This window comes from Cydia splendana, chromosome 4 (assembly GCF_910591565.1).
Source record: "Cydia splendana chromosome 4, ilCydSple1.2, whole genome shotgun sequence".
NCBI lineage: Eukaryota > Metazoa > Arthropoda > Insecta > Lepidoptera > Tortricidae > Cydia > Cydia splendana.
The window spans coordinates 16,386,833-16,412,249 of record NC_085963.1 but is presented as its reverse complement, the minus strand read 5'-3'; the positions used below and the strand labels follow the sequence as shown (position 1 = coordinate 16,412,249).

The window sequence follows — 25,417 nt, the reverse complement described above, 5'->3', positions numbered from 1 at the left end:
CTTTTTTTGGTTTATTGTAGAAAAATCATGAAAAATAATCTAATTAAAATGTTGCAAAAACATGTCAAGTATGTTGGACGCTGCTATGATCGAGTATAGAGTACCCCTACTTTATGTGCATAGGCTTTTTTTAGTCCAATTCATGTTTTTTTAAATAAATATAGAATAATTGCATTTTTTAATTAGAAATACACTTACTGATAATGTCAACTTATGAAATGAATTTAAGTAAGTAAAACCTATTATTTTTATATTTTTGCAATAACTTTATAGCTCGTAGGTGGTAAAATGTTACCAGTCATTGACGTCATTTATTTCACATTAAATCTAACTTAGCGGGGTATCCTAGGAAGCAGTAACATCTGAGCAATGGTTTTTACAATAATGCATGCACTTTTATCAAAATTGTTGTAATAAATTTCTCAAATGAAATCGGGTCGGTCTCTTGATGAAAACAAATCCACACACACACACACACCACATCCACAGGAAAAAATCCATAAAAATATTTTTTTTTATCTATTTGGTTCATTACGTTGTAATACGGCAAGTAATGACATTTTAGAACGTTTTGAAACACCTAACATCGCTCTATTTAATTTATTTGCCACAAAAACTACCAGAAAATTTAATAATTTTACTCTTCGCATACTTGGCAACGTCCAACATATTGGACTTAGCAAAAGTGCCGTGTAATCGACAACGGGCAAAATACTGGACATTACACTTTTTACACTTGTTTTTACCCATAAACACAAAACATTTTTATGTAAATCATATTGCCACGTAAAAAACAGACCATCAGTTAGTAAACCTATTACACGTTTTAACACTGCTTAATACTGGCATATAAAAAAGTAATGAATATGGGGAGAATGTCAGTCTGTAGGATGTTTCCTTGCAAGTTCTGCGTTCTGTAGGACTTTGACAAAAAGATTATGTTCACACTGGTTTCCAATATTTACTTACTTACTTAAAAATAACATAATATCATTCAAGTATTAGTAGTAGTCGTAGTTTCCTGGGTAGTGTAAGTACGCTACCAGGGAAAAGTAACGCTATGCTTTAATATTTGGTGCAGATTTTTTTTCTTGGGATGTCCAGTATAGTGGTCTCGGCGCAAATTTTAAACTACCGGCGGCGGCGGCGGCGCGCTGACTCCTTATGGCGGCGGCGCGCCGCGGCGGCGCGCACGTCTAGTCCCGACAATGCACTTGTTGGACTCCTATTCTTTAAGTATGCAGCAGTCATAACTGCTTCACCCCAAAAACACTTGCTGAGACCAGCTTCATATAACATACATCTAGCCTTGTCAAGAAGAGTCCTATTCAGTCTCTCAGCAACACCACACTGCTGATGGCAGTAAGGAACACTCTTCTGATGAACAATACCTTCTCTTCTAAGAAAATCAGCAAAACTTTTGTTACAATATTCAGACCCAAAATCTGTCCGAAGAGTTTTAATTGGCAATCCTAATTGTTTTTCTACTAAATTCTTGTAAGTAATAAAATGTTTAATTACCTCGGATTTATGACGCATGAGGAAGATGTGTGACTTCCTGGTGTAGTCATCAGTCATGGTAACCATGAACCTCGCACCTCCAATGCTGTCTTCTTGAAACGGACCTGCTACATCGCTATGCACTAGTTGCAAAGGTACGTGTGCACGTGTAGCCTCGCCCACGGGATACGGCAAGGCAACTTGCTTCCCAAGCAGACAGGTCTCACACTTCGCACCAGAAGTTTCCTGAAATTGTATACCAGTTGCAGGATCATCCCTTAGAGTACACATGCTTTTAAAGCTGAGGTGACCTAAACGGGAATGCAGAAGTTGAACCGGCAGAGAAGAAACAGCTACATTAGCACTCTGTGTATCTTGCCTATTATGCAAAAACATGGAAGAGTGCACTTCTTGCGAAGTTCCTTTTCCTTGACTACACCCATCCCATTCATATAAACCGTTCCTATTAAATGCTGAGGTAATAGGGTTGCCATGAATTTTACAACTATTGTATATATTACATTTCTCTTTGGTAAAAACTACAGTATAGCCTACATCACACAATTTACTAACAGATAATAAATTAGCGGTCAAGTTTGGAACATATAATACCTTATTAAGTTTATCGATGACGCCTCCCACTGGCAGTTCCCCGACGCCTTCAGCCGATATAGAGTCATCGTTGGCCAAAGTCACTTTACTTCCTTCGCCCGGCAGCTCCTTGTAGTCCTTCAGGATTGTCTTGTCGTTGCAAAGATGATTGGAGCATCCAGAGTCCAGGTAAAAGGATGACTTCTTCACAAAAAAGGCTTTCGATGACTCGGTAGCCAGAAGCGACCGATTCTTCACCTTGTCCTTCCTATATTTGAAGCACTTGCTTTTTATATGGCCTGATTTTCCGCAGTAGTGACAAGTAACCTGTTTTTGTTGTCTGGGTACTGTGTTTCTTGCCTTGGAGAACAGGGCGGCTTCATCTACACAGGAAGATCCTTCCATTTTCCTCGATTCTTCTTGAAGAAGGCGAGATCTCACCATATCAGCGGTGAGGTTGGTGTCGGCGATATTTGCAGTCTCGAGGTTGCTTACCAGCGCGTCGTATTCGTCTGGCAGTCCGCTAAGGAGAAGTTCCACCACTTCTTTATCTTCTATGTTCTTGTCAATATCCGCCAATTGATGAACGAGCGACATCACCGCTTCCAGGTAACGGGACATGCAGTTATATTGCTTGTACTCTATACGATGCAGCTGCCGCAATAGCAGCACGCGCCTGTACAAACCTTTGTTTTCAAAAACAGTTTTTAGGTTATCCCACGCTTCTTTAGCGGTCGTCGCCTTTCTGATGTGTTGTAGGCACGCGGTCGAAACGCTGAGGCCGATGCGAGCCAATGCTCGTTTGACGTGCGAAGGGTCAACGTCCGTCCCTTCCACAGTCTCCCACAAACCGTCCAGGGTCAGCAGCATCCTGATCTGGTACTTCCATGTCTGGTAGTTTTCCGAGCCACGTAGCTTTTCTATCGAATGGTTGGAGTAGCTGAGAGGTTGGTTTTGATTCACCTCGGCCATGATGAATGCGCTTACCGGCGATCATAGGATGATGACCCACGTGTGGATGGCGTGATGGCGAACAGTGAATATATATCAATCGTGACTGTGCCCAGAACCTATTACGCGGATACGAGGTTCCGCAGCAGCAGGGCGGTGGAGAAAGAATACTCACTGTTCGCACAATGCACATGAACTTTATTATCTAGTAAATAATATATGTTAATACAATTATGGGAGCCAAAGCTTACGCGTCCGACCATCAACGCAGCCGAAATCAAAGAGAGGGAGCAAATAGAGTAGCGACATAGACTAAAGAACATAAGGTGTCATTCACACATGCGTACATTCATTGGTTGGTATTATAAGGGTGTACATACAAGATTCAATTTTCTAACAGTATTTGTACGAAAGGGATAAAACATAATTTAACTAAATACATGCCCGTTAAGTTTTATTAATAAGGGGGTAGGTACTTATTTTCTTATTCTCTTGCAGCTTGATGGAGTGCAGTTTGGTATATAATAATCAAAAGTAGGATGCGAACGATGAATTTTCGAATCCATGTAATGTGCTGCGCGCTGCTCTGGGTGCCTAGCCAAAATGCCAATCGTTCGCTCCGTAGCGAACGAAACGGTAATATCTCTCTATCACTCATTCCATATTAGAGCGACAGAGACATTAGCGTTTCCTTCGCTACGAGGCGTAAACGATTGGAATCTTGGCTAGGCACTCTGAAGAGATTTCTCGTGCACCCGCGCATCGCTCATGCTGCTTACCCTAAAATTATTTAGTAAACTTACATTTGTCGCTAGCATACCTTGGTGATATCACCTGGTACCATAAACCACAATATTAAGGAGCACTGGGTTCAACCAGTAGAATTTTTGAAAAATCGTAAAGGCTTTGTTGATCATAATTAGATTTCCAAAAAATATGAATAGCAATCGTAAGGCCTTTCTCTAGTAGCTTCATCTATTCGAAACCTGGTTAAATAACTTTCGCTTGATAGACAAAAATCAATCTGACAAACCCAAATCTGGTGAAGGCCCTCACAACACAACAGTGTAGGTTGTGACTCGGGCCTTTACGGGCCATCGAAGTGGTAGGTAAAAAAATCTAGTACAAACATATTTCGCTTATCAAGCCAATTACCCGTTGGACCTCTATTTGACTGGATTAAATTTGCAAATCGCTGCAATGTAACCAATTGAGCGCTATTGCCGCGTGATCTCAATTTTTTCTATTCAAAATGCATGTTAAGCAATTTAAACATATTGGTACTTAAATGAAACAAAATAATTAGAAGACGAGATGCCGCCAAGCGTTACTACAATAACGTAACGTAACGCTACCCTCTTTTTTTAACTTCAGTTTTAACTGCCTTTCCGATTTTTAATTAATTAGGTACTTTATCCTATAGCTAATGCAGTTTTGTTTCTTTTTAAAAATAAAGGAATGTCTCCTTTAAGTAAAATGAGCCAGCTTAAGGATTTAAGGTAGTTTCCCTCCAGGGCCCGACTTATCTTTCCACTCGCAAAAATCATACCATCGTACGATACATCGTAGGACGTAAGTTCTTCGAAGATACTTCCTTTTGCTCGGTACGTCCACATTATCTACAAAAAAAACCTTTTAAGTATGACTATGGTGACGGATACGTAACTACGGAACCCTACAGTGAGCATGGGACTGCATGCTCTGACTGCTCTGAGGCGGTTTTATTTTCTTGCGCAATTTGATAAACAATTTCATAAATATCTAACAGAAGCTAGGTATGACTAAAGATTGCAACGTGATGTGATAAACCGGCGAGACGCTTATCTTTATTTTTCCTATCAACATATTCTACATTTGTATCAGTCCTTCAGGTGATAAAACTGTACATTAATCTCGTCTCATCTCAATTATAATCAAAACTTGAAAAACGCGAGAACCAACCTAGCACTAAGGAATGTTGGGGTAATTGCGGATAATTCAGTTATCTATAAAACGAATTTTCCATTCAAAGACACACTTTCCATCACAATTTTATTGGTTTCAAAGTATATGGAAGTATATACTTAGTCGCATATTTTTTAGTAACAGGTGGTTTGAATTTTTTTTAATATACTCACAGCCCAATTCGATCGTACACTGAAATCAGACTTAGGTACATCTAACTGATAACTTTTAAGTACGGATATGCTGAACTTACTGTCCGTCTTGGAACTCTACCACCGCTCTTCTAGCTCTAGCTGTAACGGTGGACCTCGGCAAGAATGTGAGCTTGAGGTCTAGAAAAGACAATCATACGTCGACAAATTTAATGCTAAACGAAAACTGAATGTGTATCGGGATGACAGATGCTATAAAAAGTCATGTGATTTAGCGTTTCTATCAACGATTGTCATTTTGGGTAGGTTGTCAACGATTGTCTACTTTGTCTGATTTTGTAGAGGAAGGTCCAAAGTTTAATTAAAAATAAAATGAGCAAAAAATGAGATTGATTTCTGCAGTTTGGATTTTATTGGAGTTTTCACTAATCTTATGTGGGCCCAATTTTCCCATTCTCCTCTATGGAACGAAGAAATACATCAAACAAACATCTATGATAACAAACAGATAGCGAATCTATTGGAAATGGCTTTCGTCCAAGTTATCTGGGCGGCAAGTTACAGGCTATGCGATACAAGACAATAGGTATCTTAGATAACAAGACCTTCTAAGACTTTCTCGACTCAAATTACATAGTCCACTAGATGTAAAATTGTAAAAAAAGTACAATAAACATTGAACATACATATAAGTGGATGATCTCACTAAATTACCAAAGCGGGTGATACATTGGTTGGAGTTTTAAGAACCAAATTGAATAGGATCCACTTTATCATCTTAACCATCTCCTTCCTGGCCTCTTCTCGATGCTGGATTTTTTGCAATATCATGATTATTGTTATATCAACCAAATGACGTACTACCTCTACCATTCAGCGCAGCTAAGCATCACAACCTTGAGGAAAACTAGATTATCGGTCCATTTTATTGGAGATCTTACCATAATGTTTTCCAACAACTAACTTTTTTGGGGGCAACAAAGCTAAAAATCTCTTAGGTACACAGACGTCTGCAAAAAAACAACGGGAGGTAACTTTCGCATGGGAAAGGTTTTCTTCGATTATGATATATTTTTAATTCCAATTTTGGTTTGGTATTTAAGAGAGTTTTCATCTGGCGCGTATCAATGAGTTTTTCGTGTCGGCACGTCATTTTTTATGACGGCTGATCGGTGATCACGTGGTGCTTTTCATAGAAAACGAAGCGCCGGAAGCTCCGGCCCGGCGTGAATCATCCTTAAGATCATGATGAAGAAAATCTATACGATGTAATGTAGCCTGTAGGTATATTTATACATGCATGAATGATAAGATAATGATATAATTTAATTCACTTTAGGCGAATTTAAAACAATTATTCTACACTCGCGTGCTGCAAAAGTCAATGCATCACTTTGCATTTTTTCGTCCGCACCCAATATCTTTGTAATTCTATACCCGATTCTGAAAAATTTGGTATCAACTGAAAGATTATTATCTAACGCATTAGAAAAATGGTAAATTCAATGAAATTTCGAATCTGAAGACTTAAAAAAATCAGAAAACTGAAAGTAGTCGCATAATGCTCCAAAAATAAATCAGGTAAGTTGAGAATAAAAGTCATTTTTTTTAATACAATATAAATTATTATTATTAAATTAATACTTTGTATTGCCACCCATAGCCCTCTTACATAAATCAAACGGTTTTTCATAGACCTAATTAATTTTCTAATGTGATGATGAGGAATAGCGTCCCACTCCTCCAGCAAGGCTCCCTTCAGGTCCTCAACATTGACCAGGGCAGGTTTCCGCTTCCGGACCCTGCTTTTCAGGTAGTCCAACACGTGTTCAATGGAGTTAAGGTCCGGGCTCATCGCTGGCCAGTCCATGGTGTCGATGCCCACTTCCAGAAGGTAGGCTGTGGTGGCCCTATCGGTATGACACGGGGCATTATCCTGCATTAGGATGAACCCCTCATCAAAAATACCGGCATAAGGAACAACATGTTCCTCCAGGATATCAGTGATGTACTTGGGAGCGGTCAATCCACTGTCACGGCCCCCGCCAGGCACGAAAATCAGCTCTGTCCGCCCGTCGTAGAAAATGCCGCCCCAGAACATTACGGATCCACCGCCATAGGCGACCCTTTCGGAGAAGCAACATTGAGCAAACCGTTCTACTGGACTTCTGTAGACTCTTCCTATTCGGTGACATCCATTCAAGCACATTCTGCATTCGTTCAAGAAGAAAACTGGGGTTCATTGCTCAATGGTCCAGTCCTTATGATTTTCAGCAAACTCTCTTTAGGCCGTACGGTGTCGCGCCAGCAATCTGGGCCCCGCTGCGGGCCTCCTGGGTGTCAAGTTCGCTTTCTTAAGTCTTCTTCTTATTTTCCACTCACTGGCAGCCACTCCTCGTACCTCACGCAGACGCTACTGGATGGCAATGCTTATCTGGTGTCGATCTCGGAGAGATGTTGTGACAAAGAAGCGGTCGTCCCTATCTGATTTACATTTTCTGCCGCCGTTTCTTGGTCTTGAAGTAATGGATCCAGTCCCCTGGAACCTCTGCTAAACTCTGCAAACCGTAGATTGGCTTAAATTCAGCTCGGCAGCTACTGAACGTTGGCTACGCCCCGCTTGCAGGGGCTGGATGACTTGGCGGCCTTCAGCTTCAGTGGTTTCCATTTTTCCAGGTCTTCTTCACGTAAAAATAATGCGGAAAAATGTAACGATTGACTTCTGATAAGTGACTGATAACAACCCCTTCTCTACCCCCCGTTTTATATGGGTCAAGGGTATAGCGCAACTCGTGCGCGTGATAACGTGAAACCGCTCACAAATCGGGAAAATGCCGATAATTTGAAAACATCGGGTCGGTTCCCATGTTTTTTTACTTTTCGTGAAGCTAAAACTTCAAGGAACATGATCACATCAAAGTAATTTAGCGAAATTAACTAGTTTACATATATATTGGGTGCGGACGAAAAACTGCAACGTGATGCAATACTTTTGCACGCGAGTGTATTTAAGATATGAAAATACATAGGTGATAACAATCATAAATAGATAACAATTAAAAATTACAACTACAAATTAAGACTAAAAATTAAAAATAGATTATAATCTAATTAATAATATATATACCTACCTAAATAACTGTATCTCGCGATTTAAATATGCTTAGCACGCCCACACATCCACTTTACATAAACCAACTTTATGAAAGTATTTTCAGCAGTGGGTGTGTACACTGTGTACACTTGTAACGTCACGATTGTTTAATTATTGCATTAGTGCAGATAAGAGTAGACGTTTATCACTACAACACAATGACAAGATTTACGCACACCTCTTTATTTTATTTGCGTCGATGTGTTCAGCATTAAACATATTGAGTACCAAGAATTCACGGGGACTATTCTTATTTAATTTATCGATCATACGCAGGTACAACTTGGCAAAAAAGAGTAGAAATTAAAAGTGATAACACGTAGTGTCGTCCCGTTTTCTTATATATATTGGTTTGAAAGGGACGACACTACAGTGTTGCCACTTATTAATTTATACTCTTTTTTGCCAAGCTGTAGGTAAGTGTTTCCTTCCGTCTAATTTATGATACCTAATGAACAGAAAGGATGATATTTATCGTTTAATTTCTAGGGTTGTACCTATACCACAAAATATACTAAAAATCCCATAAAATACTACAAATCACAGTTAAGATATATTTTACGATTTTTAGGTAGTGTAAACATTTGAATGTTATTAGGAATTCATAATTTTATAATACATTGTCATTTGTCATTGTATTCAACAAGACCCTGAATGTGGTTATTAATCACGATTTCGGAGATTTACGTTCATACGAAAAGGAACATAGATAAATTATCCTTTCTTATCGAGTGATAAAACTTTTCCGGTTTTGAAAATACACCACTAGACCGACGGTCACCGGTCACTACAATGTTCGGCAACGCGCGTTTATTAAGCTCATAATAAAAACAACATTAATTAATTTCAAACTTTAACTTAATCATCTAAGGTCTAAATTTTAATTTGTTCTTTTTCGACTTGTTACCTTATAATTGTAAATGCGCTATGTAGTGCAGACGGACTATGAAATACATCACACTTGTAAAGCTGCCAACGTGTGCACACGTGTGTACCCACACGCGGCTCGCTCACACGCGGACTGTGCCTGTGTGCGGTTCACGCGATGCCCTAGTGATCACTTGTCGACATTCCAACGTGCTCCAAACTGCCATCTGAAAGAACTCTACATTGCATTTTTCATTTGACAGGCTGGCTTTTGTCCTTGAAATTAATTCCATTTATATACATACAGATATTTAATGCCATACTGTCACACCTGCATTACATGAATAATAAGAATTTTCCATTGCAATTCGTGTATAACGATCACGTGCCATATACTCGTACATCATTCACTTTGTCAATATGATTGCGGGAAGTCAATTTAGCTTAATTCTATTGCGGTGTGGGTTTTAGGGAGGATGGGGTTATATTAGTGTTTTAGTACCCGTATTTTTAAAAAAATATGTCGATTATTGCAAACACCCCATCAATTAAGATCATCACCATCAGTATGTAAGAGAAGAGGTGGAGAGCAGTTTAACGACTTAACAGACGAAGTCGCGAGCACATGCTAGTTTGTAAATACATACGGCGTAGTAATATTATCGGCGCGATTCGGGAAATGAATAAGAGATTCACTAGGTATGAAATAGTAAAGATATGTGACGTTCCACGGCAAAAGGTACCTTATGGCGGCTGGCGCTAATAATAATAATTGCGTAAGCGCCAACCGCCATAAGGTACCTTTACCCGTAGGACGTCACATATCTTTACTATTTCATATCTAGTGAATCTCTAATTCATTTCCCGATAATATTACTTTCTCTATAGGTACTCTATCGTAAGTTATTGGATACCTAATACAGGAAAAAAAAAGTAAATACATAGGTGAATAGAGTCGGACCTCACTAACTATGCATGGTATTTCCAATGACAACGTGTGGCTATGAAAATATAACATTGATATTTAATGACACTCCTTTACTTTGTTTTATTCAAATCTATGCAAAGTTAACTTTGTCGGAATCTAGGGCTAGGGTAAAAGCACCGTTAGTGGCCAGTACCCTTGGTGGCCATTTATTGTCTTATTATACGACAAAATAAACGCATTTATTACCATTACAACCTCGATTCGTTACCTTACTTAAAAATTAAAAATAAATTAAGCATATAAATATTAAGTATATACTTAATAGTTTTATTTATACTTATTGATTCAAATTTCAACTAGGCAAAAACGACGCAAAGGTGCCAAAAAACGGTACCTACTACCCTACATTAATTAGAAAAAATAAATATTAAAAACACTTTCAAAAACCTTTCTTATACTTTAAGTATACAACCGCGATTGCTGATGGAAAATAAATGAGGTTCAAACCCCCAAAGTTTTGTTCGGCAAGCTGTAACCAACAGTAAATGGCCAATTAATGCGGAGGGGATGGCACTTTGTTAATACGGAACACCAACTCAGTTCTAAAAGTTCTAAGCCGTTTCCGCTATATCATACCCATGACGACATTAATTCAACTCGCTCCAAAGGGAAACCATTTTAAGAGTTTTACTCCTATAATTGCATAATACATATTTGACGTCACTTAAATCTTATCGTTTGTTAATAAGGAGCAATAAGTGACTATCATATTGTCAACAAGCCGAATAAATTGCGGCATTTCGCCAGAAAAAAAATGCGTTAATGTAAGGACGCTAAACACGAAGAATGTCGTACTTTGACCCGCCTGTTCCATTCCATGACGCAATAATGGGAATAGAGGTGAACCTTCAGAGGCGTACCGCGAAAAAGGAAATTCGAAATTGCTTTATCTGCCTTTCTATCGCTCGACTTGCATAGTAGAGCGATAGAGAGGACGATTAAGTGATTCGATTTTTGGATGTTAGCGGTAGGCCCTCAGGTAAACATTGAAGAAACGTTTGAAGACTATCTACCTATATAGGTCCTTGGACAGACATTTTTAATTACAAGCTTTTACTCGTATGTATTTAACTTGCCTTGTTAGTTAATCAAATGTTGGAAGCTAAATTTGACCCACTTCCCGATTTCCGATTGAGCTAAAATTTTGCATACATATGTACCTAAATCGAATAACAATTAATGCAATATTATGATGACATGGAGCTGATCTGATGATGAGGACAGGAGGCGGCCATGGGAACTCTGTGATAAAATAACGCAACTACCTTATTGTGTTTGGGGTTGTTAGAATTGTCTCGATGAATTGGTATTAGTTGCCAGCGTAAAAAAAGTAACTCAGCGATACATACTTGTACCAATAATGACATTTTTGCCAACAACTTATTACATTATTACGATAAACCTGTTTGGTTTGGTTTATAAAATGTTTATATAGGTAGCCATAGCCCAATTATATTTCAAAGAAAGTGTTCCTTTTATTTAGTCATTACTGTTGACAATTATTATCATTACATCCCAAATTACACTTTTCAGTCACCCAACGGCGCGCAGCATCGCTTCTAGGGTTTACAATTTATTGCCTTACAAAATTTCGCATATTATAACTGGGAATTTCCGTTCAAAATTATAAACTGCGGAAACTTGGAAGATTTAATCAACTTATCAACATTAATTAACAACAAGCTAAGAATACAAGAACGATAATTCAATAATCTAGGATGTTGACCCTGAACAAATTTAGATGAAATTTGGTAAGTATCTCAGGTTTAGGATAGTTTGAGGCCGGACCCGAGGAAGGACAGAATAAATTAGATAGACAGACTTGATCTATACGCCGTGAAATCATACGGTGCAAATGTTTTTATTATCTAAGTATATCTAATCTACAAAAATATACTTTCACGGGCAAACATCAATTAGGTGCACTAGCTCTATTTAGAAAGATATTGCGCGGGGCTACAACCCAATCTCTCTCGTGCATGAGAGGAGACCTGTGCCCAGCAGTGGGACCTGTGCCCGTACTACCTGGTTGCTTTTAGATTCAGCAATCGCTGCTTTGTCGGGGAAATTACAAATTGTGTACTGTTTTTGAAAAAAAAACGCTTGTTGACGGAATTTTCCGAATGACGGAATTGGCCGCCTTGAACTTAAACGTAAAGCTTAATCTGTAGTAAGGTGCGAATATTATTATTAGCTATGTAAACAGATTATATCAAGAAATAATCTGTTGCGTATCAAGATACGCAATATGACTTAGGTAATCAAGATTGATTGCCTGTTCCGGTAATCATTATTCAATTTGATAATACATCTGGACATTCTTCCATAATAAATGCAATTTCAGGCTTTACCTTTTTTAATTGTAATAAGGAACGTACTAGATCTTAATAGTGCATATTTTAATAGCTGATTTACCAAATTTTCAGCTTCATTGGAAACCGGGAAGTGGGTCAAAGTTAACTTGCAAGATTTGATTACAGGCAGACACACAAAACTGTGAAACTAGGTAAATAAAAGCTTGTAATGAAACTACATTTTATACTAATTTTTAAGGATATGTACCTCACTGATCGTGATAACCCTTGATCGGCCTATTACAAAATGAAAATCAAAAACAACACCTACCTATAACTATTTAGCTCTATACTTTTTTATCTAGAGGTACATGTCGCTTTCAGCTGATAATCATGCATTGGCACAAACACACTTACACCTCGACAAAACTAATAAATGAGTCATTATTTATGCTGTCAAAAGTTGTGCAATTTATAAGCAGAAATGCAGGTACGTCATCATAATAAATAAATAAATGTTGCTTTAGTAAATAGTTTCCGTTTAAATACGGATATTTAAAGAAATTGCCGCATGTGTACGAAAAGAGGAAACTGAATAATAAAAAATGCCATACGTGCGAGATAGATGTACCTACGTCAATGGCGAGATACCTAATTTGGAGAAGGCGGACTGAAAGTTCAGGAAAGCGATGAATTTCAAATCAATATAGTCTGGTATTAATTCTTCAATGACTGGCAATTTTATGCCAGGGCAGTTGTTTCTAAAGACGTCTTAAATTAGTGTGTATAAAAAGTTAACATGGAAAAGCTGAACATAATTAATATAAATAATACTCATATCATATGTCTATAATTACTGTTTCATTACATATCAAATTTGCACGAACAGATGATGCGGTAACCTTCTAAGGGTCAGTGAGATCTCAATGACTCTCTCCCACACAAATACAGACGCTCCTGGCAACAATTCGGCTTATTACTCTAATATGTCACTTCCTTTCTATAGGCTAGTTGCTAGTCTACTGTAGACATAACCATAAATTTAGGAACATAAAACATGATACATATTTAATTTTAATATCATTGCATGGCATCGCTTTATCTTTATCCCTGACAATTATATACTATCGAAACCTGTACGGATATGATGGTCGTTCTTGTCTACGTGACAGCGTGATAAAACGGTGTCCGTCACTTTCTATCCCTCGGTGTTAAAAAGTGACAGTTATTAACACATGGAAAAAGATAGATAAAGCCATCCATAATAGGCGGTCTGTAAGGCTAAGATGGTCGGCTCTTTATCATTAGTCACCATGGCAGTCACGTTCTAACAAATATGTCAAGTGCGAAAGTGACGGGTGGCATGACAGGTGATAAAAATGTGACCATGATACCGCTTCTGAAATCCGTTTTATAAAGACCTGTAATACAAGCGGGTTGCGGATGAAATTACACAAAAGTCAAATGTAAAAAAATACTATTACATCCATAACTTTCTAGAAGCGTGGTTCGCGGGTATACATTTTTCACTTACCTAACAGATTATTAAATTACCTGTGTATGCTTTACTGAATTTTATGAAATACATTATGAGAAGCTGCAGGAATTAAATTAATTTCTGAATCGACCTTCCTTTTATAATTAGGTAGGTATCTTACGCAACAGACTACGCACAAAATGCAGCCTTCTCGCTGCATGTCCCAGTTATTAGGGCATTCCCGTTGCTTAATTATTGCATGCGTGTGCCAATGAAACGTGTCGTGCAGTACAGTTCAAAGTGTTCAAACTATTGTCAGTATTATTTTTGGACTAAAGTCTAAAAATACTAATGTCTCCACAAACATTCGGTTCGGAGGCACGGTCGTTCCACCAGCGAGCAACGTGCGCTCTAGCCGCTCGTCACCGGCCGCGAGCCGATATCGACCTTGTTCTTATCTCTACAAGAGCTACTCCGCGTAGAGCCGCGCGCCGCGCGATAAACAGAGAGCAAAAACGTGCGCCCGCGCCGATTTACCTCATTCCGTTGTACTCGCCGCGCTGCGATACGTTCGTTCGATTCGTTCAGTCGCTCACCCGCCGCCGTCGCGTTATCACGACACGTCTTTCGTCGCACTATGAGCCAGCAAGCCAACACATAAAACATCCAAAATGAAGCCTAATAAGTTATAACGTTTTTCTTTCAAACCCAATTTAATTTTTAGTTCGAAATATATAACATTGTGATATTTAGCTAGTTTCCGTTAATATTATTATATATTTAACATTCTAAAATGGATGCAAATTATTAGTATATTTTATATTATATTTATAAATAATCAGTGCTCAAGATAATCTCATTCCAAAACGTCCCGTAAGAAATTATTAGGAACACATTTACAATGACAGCCAAAACTCGTTCACATTGGAAGGAATATGCAACGGCACTATGTGGTAAGTTAATTGTTTAACATAACCTATCATGTTTTCGCCACGCCACGCATGTGAGCCATGTTGCGCGCCTCATACTCATACATGTAAATGTTCAAGTGAACTCATATGCCTAACATCTAAACATATTCTAATCATTAATGCATTGCTTGCTTATCGTATATTTGCTAACACGCTTGTTATATTTATGAAACCGTACGCCATAACACTTCATGTAACTCATAACCTCATTGGATCCATAAAAATATGCTAACAATCCTACTGGAATGAGACAATGTGTAACTTTTTCAATACATTCTATTGGGTGTAGTTTGCAATACGCTTACATCTTCATGAAAGTAATCACTGTAATCAGGCTCTAGCATAATCGTTTTCGGCATAATAATATGAGGTTATTAGAGGTTATCATCAGAGTCGTTACGATGAAATACTTTTCGACACTTAGTAGAGGCGTATAGTATTTGGTCAAGCTGTAGTTTTTAATTCATTTCCACTGTAACTCTTTTTTAGGGCTAATAATAACTCACCCAATTCCTGAAAACACAATTTATGGATAATTAAAGACATGAAAGAGTATAAGTTTTCATTACACATACATACATGTAAGTAAGTAAACACTACGAGGTTAGGCTTTACAAACAATTTTAATTGTTCAAATAGATTACACTTACAGGAATCATGACTCGCTCTACCACAATAACAATAAGTAGGAGTCAGAATAAAAAAAAACTTAACAAGGCGACTAAAATACTTTTCCCTACATAGAAAAGTTATTCCATTTATTTCGTATCATCTGAATTTTCCTTCCAATTACATTTCGTTAGTTCTACACAAAATTTGCCGTAGGTGTCATAATACGTATGGCAATTAAGGTATTGCTAATTTCCCATTGGGGCTAAGTCTATTTCTGATTGGTAACCGCATAGAGCAACTAACCGGCGAATACTCAGCGGAGACAAATATGTAAGACACTAATATTTATGTAGGTAGGTAAGATCATGTTCAAGTAATTAAGTAGGTATGGACAGGGTTGGGCAAAATACTGGCTTCCACGTATTTCAAATACAAATTACAAAATACATTTTTAAAAGTATTTGAAATACCAAATACAAATTACTTTGGTGACGGGTATTTGAAATACAAAATACAAATTACAGTGTTTAAAATAATGTATTTCAAATACAAAATACCTTTCAATTTTTTTGTTTAATCATTTAGTTTTTTTTAACGAATATCCTTTCCTAAAAACTTATAGGGTCATTGCGCTAGTTTTCGTCCACTTGACGAAATTTGAATATAAACCTACATTGCTGCACAAATTTGGACTGATTTCAATCCTTAATGTCGAAACAATATATATATCTGTCTACATATCAAAATTATGGACCAGACCAGGACTGGTCCATAAATTCAAAGTCGCTCGCGAACTATGGAAAGGGCTATGCTCGGAGTCTCTCTGAGGGATCGTATTCGAAATGAAGTTATCCGTCAGAGAACTAAAGTCGTCGACATAGCCCACCGGATTAGCAAGCTGAAGTGGCAGTGGGCCGGTCATATTAGCCGTAGAACCGATAACCGTTGGGGTAGACGAGTTCTCGAGTGGAGACTGCGCATCGGCAAACGTAGCGTAGGACGCCCTCAGACTAGATGGAGCGATGACCTTCGCAAGGCGGCTGGCAAGAGCTGGTTCAGAGTTGCCGCAAATCGTGCTCAATGGCGTGCAATAGGAGAGGCCTATGTCCAGCAGTGGACGAGAGCAGGCTGATGATGATGATGATGATATCAAAATTATATTTCGCAAGTAGTAAATTAAAAATGAAATATATTATTTGCTAATCCGTCTAAAACTAGAGCATGGACGGAAACTACTGCAATGACCCTATACCCTGGCTGTTGACGAAAAGTTCCGCGCAGAATAGCTCGCGCATTGTATTTGCCCTCGTACAAGTCGTACATTATATTTAAATAAACGTTCCATTTTAGGATTATAGAATTTAATTAAATGTATTTTGTAGAAATGTATTTTGATGCTTGAAGTATTTGAAATACAAAATACATGTGAGTGCAGTATTTGAAATACCAAATACAAAATACTTTTCCAGGTAGTATTTGAAATACAAATACAAAATACAAAAATGTATTTCAAATACGTATTTCAAATACATGTAATTGAAATACTGCCCAACCCTGGGTATGGAGTTTGTTTGTGAAAGCCGGCAACTGCGCTAACACACCTGGGTGAGTTCAAAGCATTTAAAAGCACTTTGATGTTCCTCTTATCCAGGTTTCACTGTTCGATATACAATTGACTTAAAATGTAGCCTTTAAACATAGTCGCCAATGTGTTGTTGGTTCCGATATCGCGCGCTATCATTAAGGTCGTGGGTTACATTTCAACTGTTATTCTTCCTCGAAACAAATCCGATTGGAGCAGCGATTCCCGGAACAATTTTAAGGCCAGGTATAAACTCTACAAAGGACCCGCTCCTTGGACCAACAATTACTAAATCCTTCTGTTACGGACGAACCTATATACAATGCACTATTTAAAAGAATTTACATATGGTGCGTTCGTGGGGTGCCTCTTATAACCATGCTTAAATTTTGGCATCGAATCAATCATTCCATATTACGTGCCGTGGGTTCTAAAATTTGATAAGTTAGCTATAAATGGAAGGAGAACAATTATGAAAGGCACTATGGACTGACGCATAATTAGAACCCTAGAAAGGTTAAAATTGTAAATTTAAATAGAGCTCGTTGAATTTCTGTTTCTTTTTAGGGTTCCGTACCCAAAGGGTAAAACGGGACCCTATTACTAAGACTCCGCTGACCGTCCGTCCGTCCGTCTGTCTGTCACCAGGCTGTATCTCACGAACCGTGATAGCTAGACAGTTGAAATTTTCACAGATGATGTTGCCGCTATAACAACAAATACTAAAAACAGAATAAAATAAAAATTTAAGTGGGGCTCCCATACAACAAACGTGATTTTTGACCGAAGTTAAGCAACGTCGGGCGGGGTCAGTACTTGGATGGGTGACCGTTTTTTTTTTTGCCGTTTTTTGCATTATGGTACGGAACCCTTCGTGCGCGAGTCCGATTCGCACTTGCCCGGTTTTTTATAATTAATTAATTACATATGTCGATATATAGCGAGACGGTAACAAACTACTGCGTTACTAACGCTGAAGCAATATTTTCTAAAGCCTGACCAGGAATATATGATCACGCGCCATGTTGCGGAATTTCACTGTAACTATTTTTTTTTCATACTATACTGAACTGTCACCCTATACATGAGAATAACAGCCCCCTCTTGACAATGACCATAATTACTGGTCAAGCTTTACCATAACATATGTTACAGTAGGCAAATCCTTAGAATAGCGATCACGTTCTATGTAATTTACATTTGCCGGAGTCGTTCGATTCCCGCTTAATGGGCACCCATCAGGCCAGTAAGAGCGTATGTCAATGACATCAGATAGCTCGCAGTCCTCGATGTCGCGATTTCGTGCGATTCGCTCGCTCGAGTGGCCAAGAGAGAGCACTCCCGTCGGCGAACTGACGACTGCTGTTTATAAACAATGCCGTTGCAATGACTCGTTCTACTCCGACAATTCCTTCGTGGAATTGCTAGTGGAAATGTTTTCCATTTACTTCAAATAAGCGGTAAAATAAACTTTATTAGACTTAACGAAGATTCCTTTGCTTGTTTTCCTTACAAAACATGTATAAGTAGGTATATATATAAGTTTTACGCATTAGAGCACAAGAAATAAATGAGCACATTATATTCTACCTTGTTTACGAGCAATAGATTGAAACACTAGAGTTTCCAATTACATCGGCTCATTAGCCACATGCCTCCCGTGCAATTGTTGATAAACTAATTGACGTCATCAGAGTTGTTAACTATCGGGGAATAGCGAGAAAATACAACGTCAGAGTGTATTAAAGTCCTGAGCTGAACCGTATAACTTTAATGCCTTTCAATCTACTTTTCATGTTGTAGTTTATTCAGAAACTAGGTCCCGACCGCAACTGCCGGCGTTTTCAAATAAATTCGCTGGCTGAGGTTAGCCAGCAATCGTAGAGATAAACTCTCTTTATTAGCGCGGCCTCAAGCCGAATGCAGTGCGGCAGCGATGCAGTGGGAGATAAACGGATTCAACTTAATCATTGGTTGGCGTTATGCCATACGACACGGGTACTTAATGCGTTCGATAAGGTTGCCTTATCGAATTGGTCCATAGGAAATACACAAGTGCTGTTAAAACATCAAATATCAAACATCAACATTTATTAAGCAAATAGGCCACAAGGGCACTTTTACACGTCATCATTGAATTTACATAATTACAAGCAAAAATAATAACATCAACAATTTTATAAAATAAAACTAACAATTCAATCTAACGTATTACAATTACTAAGAGATGTATATGGTCTCTTAATGTCGAATTACATAAAAAATACAGATACAAAACACAAAAAAAAATCTATAATATTTAGAGGTGTAAATGTCTCTAGGTGTCAGAACTATAAGATTATATAGTTTATCAAGTTATCCTTAGAGATGTATAGGGTCTCCAAGAGTCAATATCCTGTATAATTAATACATTCATTAAGAGAAAAGAAACATACGAGAGCAGAATGAGGCGTCTCACTGTAATTAATTAATAAAAATAAAGTTACTAAGTATAATAGCTTGTGTTAGCTTAAACAGACCAGTCTCCACAAACAGCACCCGTTCACGAGTATGACGCGTATCTCAGCCATCGCCTCCCTCAACCTTCATTCGGGAAAGTGGCGACCCGATCAACGACGCCACCGTAAGCAAAGACTTTTAAGCGAGCATGACATGTTCAAGCTACCGGCCTATAATAATATTAAAATAGTAATAACATGTAGCTGTAAGACACGGCATTTTGTGCTCGTATGTTACATAAAAAGACAGTATAGCTTCACATAATTACTAGCCTAAGTTGACTTAGAGATGTAAAGGTCTCTAAGTGTCAGAAACATTAAAAATATAGGTATGTACAATCAAAAATAAAAATAAAATATATAAATAAATACTTAGAGATGTATAAGGTCTCCAAGTGTCCAAAATTAAAATTAAATTAAACAATTTAATCAAGCGAGAACACACTGAGAGAAAAAACTAACAAAAACACACTTAGAATTACAAAAATAAAACTTAATCCGGGGACAAGGAGAGTCAACTAATAGGAACAAATTGACTTTTGCAATTTCCATTTAGTAGGAAATACAACTTCTATATTTGTAATTTGAAGTATGCTAGAGTAATTTCAGAAATTTGGTTTTGTTATTCCGAGAGGTGCTTTAGCAATATCATGGTGATGACGTCATGGGTGAAAACTAACCGTTTTGTAATTCTAAGCGTGCTTTAGCAATATCGGAGACGATGACGTCATAGGTTTAGGTTTTACTAAACTGTACTGCGATTCCAAGCTAGCTGTTGTTATTCTAGAGATAATGACGTCACAGGCAAAAACTAAACTGTTTGCAATTCCTCCGCCCCTAGCAAACGGGCGCCGCGAGAGCATGTCGCGCGCGTGGTAGCTACCCGTCTCTATTTCTGTCTGTATGAATAGAAAAACATTTGGTAGTATATCTCTGTACTAAAGAGGCACTATAAAAGCCTGTCGAGATATTCTACCCATTCCTTTCTTATTCATACAGTCAGAAAGAGACTAGTAGTTATTACGCGCGCAACATGCTCTCGCGGCGCACCTGTGCTAGGGAGGTTGGAATTGCAAACAGTTTAGATTTACCTTTGATGTCATTATCACTAGAATAACAACAGCTAGCTCGAAGTTGCAGAACAATATATTCCTGTAGACCCCAACTACACAGTAGGTCGCGGGTTAATATGTCCATGGCCCACAATATATCCTAAATTTATTATTTAACTTAAGTATGTTTTAAACAAAGAAGACACGAGACACGCCCGCCCGACATCCGACACAATACTAACTCTAACCAAATGAACGTAGCAAGTAGCTGTGTTGGTATTACAAAACTCGTTTAGTGATTGGTACAACAATGAACATAAACACAACAAGTCTATCTACTAAATACCAGTAAACTTTGTAATGTCGCTATAGTAACAACTGAATTGTTATTTTAAATGGGGTAATGTTATTCCCGCGAACTCGTTTTTTAGATATTACAAAACTATGTAAGTGAGACATTTACTAAAATCATAACTTGAAATCACAGATGCTTTTTTCCAAAAATCACAAACTTTACTAGTAAAAATCGGAGAATTTTAGTAGTAATAAAAATGGATTGTAACAAATACTGAACTTTGTTTAATGCTCCATTTACTAAAGTCTGTTTGCTGAAATTAGATTTAGTATTACTGAGCTGTTTGTAGAAATAAATAAATTTTACAGAAATAGTGAAACTTCCATGATTACTACTAAAACTTCATTTTTTCCCCCAGTACAGAACTGTTTATTAATTCCTGGTGGTGATTTTTCTCTCAGTGCATCATTGTCTCATGTGTCAATTCTACTGGACACTAGCATATTTAATTCACAATGTAAAAAAAAAAAAACAATATTTATTTAGCTCTTATTATACTAATGAAATCAAGCTACCTGCTTAAAGGCATCTCTATCGTTTATAAAATCATTTACAGTGTAGTACGCCTTACTTAACAAGGAGCGCTTAATGTGCGACTTAAATTTGTGAAGTGGTAAATTCACTACATCAGTGGGGACTTTGTTATAAAAACGTGTACAGTTCCCGACGAAAGACGTACTAACCTTACGGAGGCGGTGGGCGGGCACAGCAAGCTTATGTTTGTTTCTAGTGTTATAGTTATGGATATCACTGTTAACCTTGAATTCGTGGATGTTTTTCCGAACATACATAATATTCTCTAGTATGTATTGAGATGCAACGGTAACAATGTTAACTCCTTTGAATTTCTCTCTTAGGGATACTCGAGCGCCCAGTCCATAGATGGAACGTACAGCTCGTTTTTGCAGCACAAATATTGTCTGAATATCTGCCGCTTTTCCCCACAACAGAATTCCATAAGACATAACACTATGGAAGTAACTAAAGTATACCAGTTTTTATGCCTAACGATTATCGCGTGAATGAGGCCGTCGCGGCGGTGTATTTCTGTGTAGTCGGGAAGCAGCGCAAGGACTCTTTAAACTAGCTGCCAATTTTTCCCCGAAGTCACTGGCGTCTAAACTGACCAAAAAGTTTCGTCTTAGGAATGTTAATTAGTTCACTATCGTCACAGTTGCGCACTTGAAAGCGGTTAGTCATTTTGAATTCATAGTTCGTGTAATTTAAAGTTTTAACAAAAACTAATAATTAAATGCTAACTACATTTGCTGTTGAAAACTTTGCACATGAAGCCGATTATCTGAAAAATCTTCTGTAATTCCAAAATATATATATTAATCATTGTAACAAACAAAAAGTCACTTTAAATGTTGACTTTAGCTTTTAGACTAGAATCGTTAGCACACGATTCATACCTACATGAAAACGGACTATTTTATTTTGTAACATATAATCAACATATATATTCAACATACAAGGTGAAATAAAAATACATTATAATTGAAACCTTTCATCAAAGCTATATTGATATTTTTTTTTTCAACTAAGCAACTACGCCAAAACTAAAAAAAAGGCTTTTTATTAAAAAAAATAAACTGTTCTTGTCAACGCTAGTAGCTTTTATCTTGATATATACAGTCTATAAGAAACTAGTTCATCCCCTCTAAATATGCACTTAGCTTATCCAATGATTACCTATTCAAATTGCTATGAACCAAATTATTCTATTCGGACTTGTTTGTTCATAAATTATGTCGCGGGTAGCCAGATATACAATAAAATAACCTTCAATCAATTGTCAAATTAACCAGCCACTCACAACAACGACGCAGTAACACCAGAGTAATAGAATTGTTTAATAAGACACTTGTTTTTCATTTCATTCATTAGAATTTCAGATGTTTACTCGGTATCTAAGCACATATTTAACTCATACATTTTACGTGCTGTGATCGCACTTGCCAATATAATTTTTGAAGATAAAATTATTAAAAATAAATTACATAAATCAAATTTATGTCAGTCACTCAACCATTTGAGACAAATTCAAACTTACACGTAACAAAAAGTATGAAATTAGGTAGGTATTTGGGCTGCGGGTTGCGGGACGAGAAAGACCAGGCTCCAATTTCACCACGGTGACAGGTGCGACAATTGTAAAACATCACTGTTGCTGACGTCACAGGCATCCATGGGCTACGGTTACCGCTTACCATCGGGCGGGCCGTATTCCTGTTTGCCACCATCATTGTTTTATTAAAAAAAACTTTATTATATCGGAAAAAAACAGATATTTCTCTTGCTAAGTTTATGACAATTGTCACAAAAACACTACAATTGTCACGAAATTCCGACATATAACTCATTACCTGTCAAGAATTACCTACAATTCTTCTAAATCTTGACAATTGTCAGAAACTTCGCAAAAGAAATATCTGTTTTTTTCCGAGATAATAAAGTTTTTTTTAATAAAACAATGATGGTGGCAAACAGGAATACGGCCCGCCCGATGGTAAGTAGTAACCGTAGCCCATGGATGCCTGTGACGTCAGCAACAGTGATTTTACAATTGTCGCACCTGTGACCGTGGTGAAATTGGGGCCTGGCGTGTCAAAGAAATCGAAATACTTTTATTCGTGAATCAGGCAAAAAAATAAAACATACAGAGAGTCAATTTAGTCACCTGCAATAATTTACGGGGTGAATATATAGGTTATACTGAGTAAATGGGACCAACCCAGAAAACGCGAAAAATGTGCATATATTTTGGCTGGCTGATATTGATATGAGAGTCAAAATTTCGGGGTAGGTAGGTCCCATAGTAAAAGTTGCTCAGTATGACCTATATATTCACCCCGTAAATTATTGCAGGTGAGTAAATTTACATCCTGTATTGAGGAGTGTCTTCCTTCAGAAAAGGACTTATTTTGCATGAACTTCATAGAGAAATAAATAAGCGCTTTTTGAAAAGACAATCCTCTATTGGGGTACATATACCTTAATATTTAAATCATGTTCAATTGTTTAGCTGTGTTTTCCATGCTTTAGTACAGAATAGTTGTTCTGGTATCGTGTAGAGCTTATTTATTGGGAGGACAACAAGATCATTTGTTCTCAGATCCTCATGCTCGGGTTGTCAATGACAATGGGAATAACAACCGGCAGTCGAGGATAAACCGGATGCACGGCCGGCTAAATATCGTGCGAATTAACATGATCATGCGTTTATGTGATTATGTTTAAAAATCCTCGAAACAAACTTCCTGTTCATTAAATGGAACGGAATAATTCTTACGAAGCACTAATACTATGTTCTTCTAAATAAAGTCATTTTTATTGAACTATTGCGGAGTAAAAATTATATTATAGGATTTATTGCTTAAATGCACAAATTTAATGATATTAACGTGTAAATGCAAAAACATTTCGTACAAATATTTAAATGCTCCTAATTCTTACAATTACCAACCTATTGTAAATTCGAAAAAATAAACGTAGGGGCATAGATGTGGTTGATATATACAATCAATTGTGTCTAAACATTTTCAATAATGTATGTATGAACTGGATATGAATCCAGGGAGGAAAATGAGAACTACGTTTGTATGAAAAGGCGAATTCGCACGGGTCCTCCACTTTCGTCTTAACTTAAGTGAGTGGTAAAAGTAGCATGACATGTCTAGTAGCCACTGGAGGCCGGTGTCTGAGGAAGCCGGCGGCGGCGGAGTGCGCGCAGCACGTGCGTCCGAATGCGTATTTATAGGCCGTCTCGTGACTGCGTCCGAGAAGCCGTAAGCTTGTAAAAGCTAAGTTTACCTTAACCCTTAACCCATGGTCTCATTTATTTAAAATAAATGTAATAGGTACTTTCATATTACGAACGGAAACATCTGACGAAACATTTGAACGTCAACTGAGAGTCCTTTTATTGGATAATCCACTTTATTCTGTAAATGAGTATATGACCCTGACATTTTAAATTGAAAATTGAATCGTATAAATTTGACATGTTCTCAGTTATTGATGGCTACAAATATAATGACCACCAAAAAATACTTTGGTACCCTAAATAAAAAAATCATGCTTACCAAAAAAAAATACTGAACACCAAAAAAGTAAGGCCTAAAAATACAAAAGTACCACCGTTTTAATTACGACTGCCCTTCAAATTGTATTCAAATACCAAATATATTGAATGACCACCAAAAATCATTAATGATCACCAAATCTTGAAGACCTAAATAAACCACTATGATTACCAAAAAATGTATACATATTACCAAATAAAGTAAACTGATGCCAAAATTACTAGCCCCTTCCGCTCAACCCCCCGTACCACGTACCACATACCTACCTAACCTAACCTACTTTTCTAGTAGCATTTCGTTATGCTACTAGAAAAGTAAGTTAAACTGCTATGCTATCAGTT

At 37.5% G+C, this 25,417-nt stretch overlaps 2 protein-coding genes and 1 long non-coding RNA gene across 3 annotated transcripts in view; 1 reads left to right on the top strand and 2 right to left on the bottom strand.

The window, feature by feature from the left end:
* The window catches only part of LOC134790059 (uncharacterized), a 509,644-nt gene that overhangs the window by 141,947 nt on the left and 342,280 nt on the right, over positions 1 to 25,417 (bottom strand). The window lies entirely within an intron of this gene.
* Positions 1,132 to 3,429, bottom strand: LOC134789592 (uncharacterized). Its single transcript, XM_063760161.1, has 2 exons — positions 2,113 to 3,429; positions 1,132 to 1,746 (listed from the first exon to the last, which is right to left on the bottom strand). Exons 1-2 carry the CDS (start codon positions 3,061 to 3,063, stop codon positions 1,132 to 1,134), a joined length of 1,566 nt encoding a protein of 521 aa, XP_063616231.1. The 5' UTR covers positions 3,064 to 3,429.
* The window catches only part of LOC134790038 (facilitated trehalose transporter Tret1-like), a 31,693-nt gene continuing 20,732 nt past the window's right edge, over positions 14,457 to 25,417 (top strand). The window contains exon 1 of the mRNA XM_063760793.1: positions 14,457 to 14,871. Coding sequence (XP_063616863.1) covers positions 14,820 to 14,871 — 52 coding nt within the window. The 5' untranslated portion in view covers positions 14,457 to 14,819. The remainder of the gene's footprint in view (positions 14,872 to 25,417) is intronic.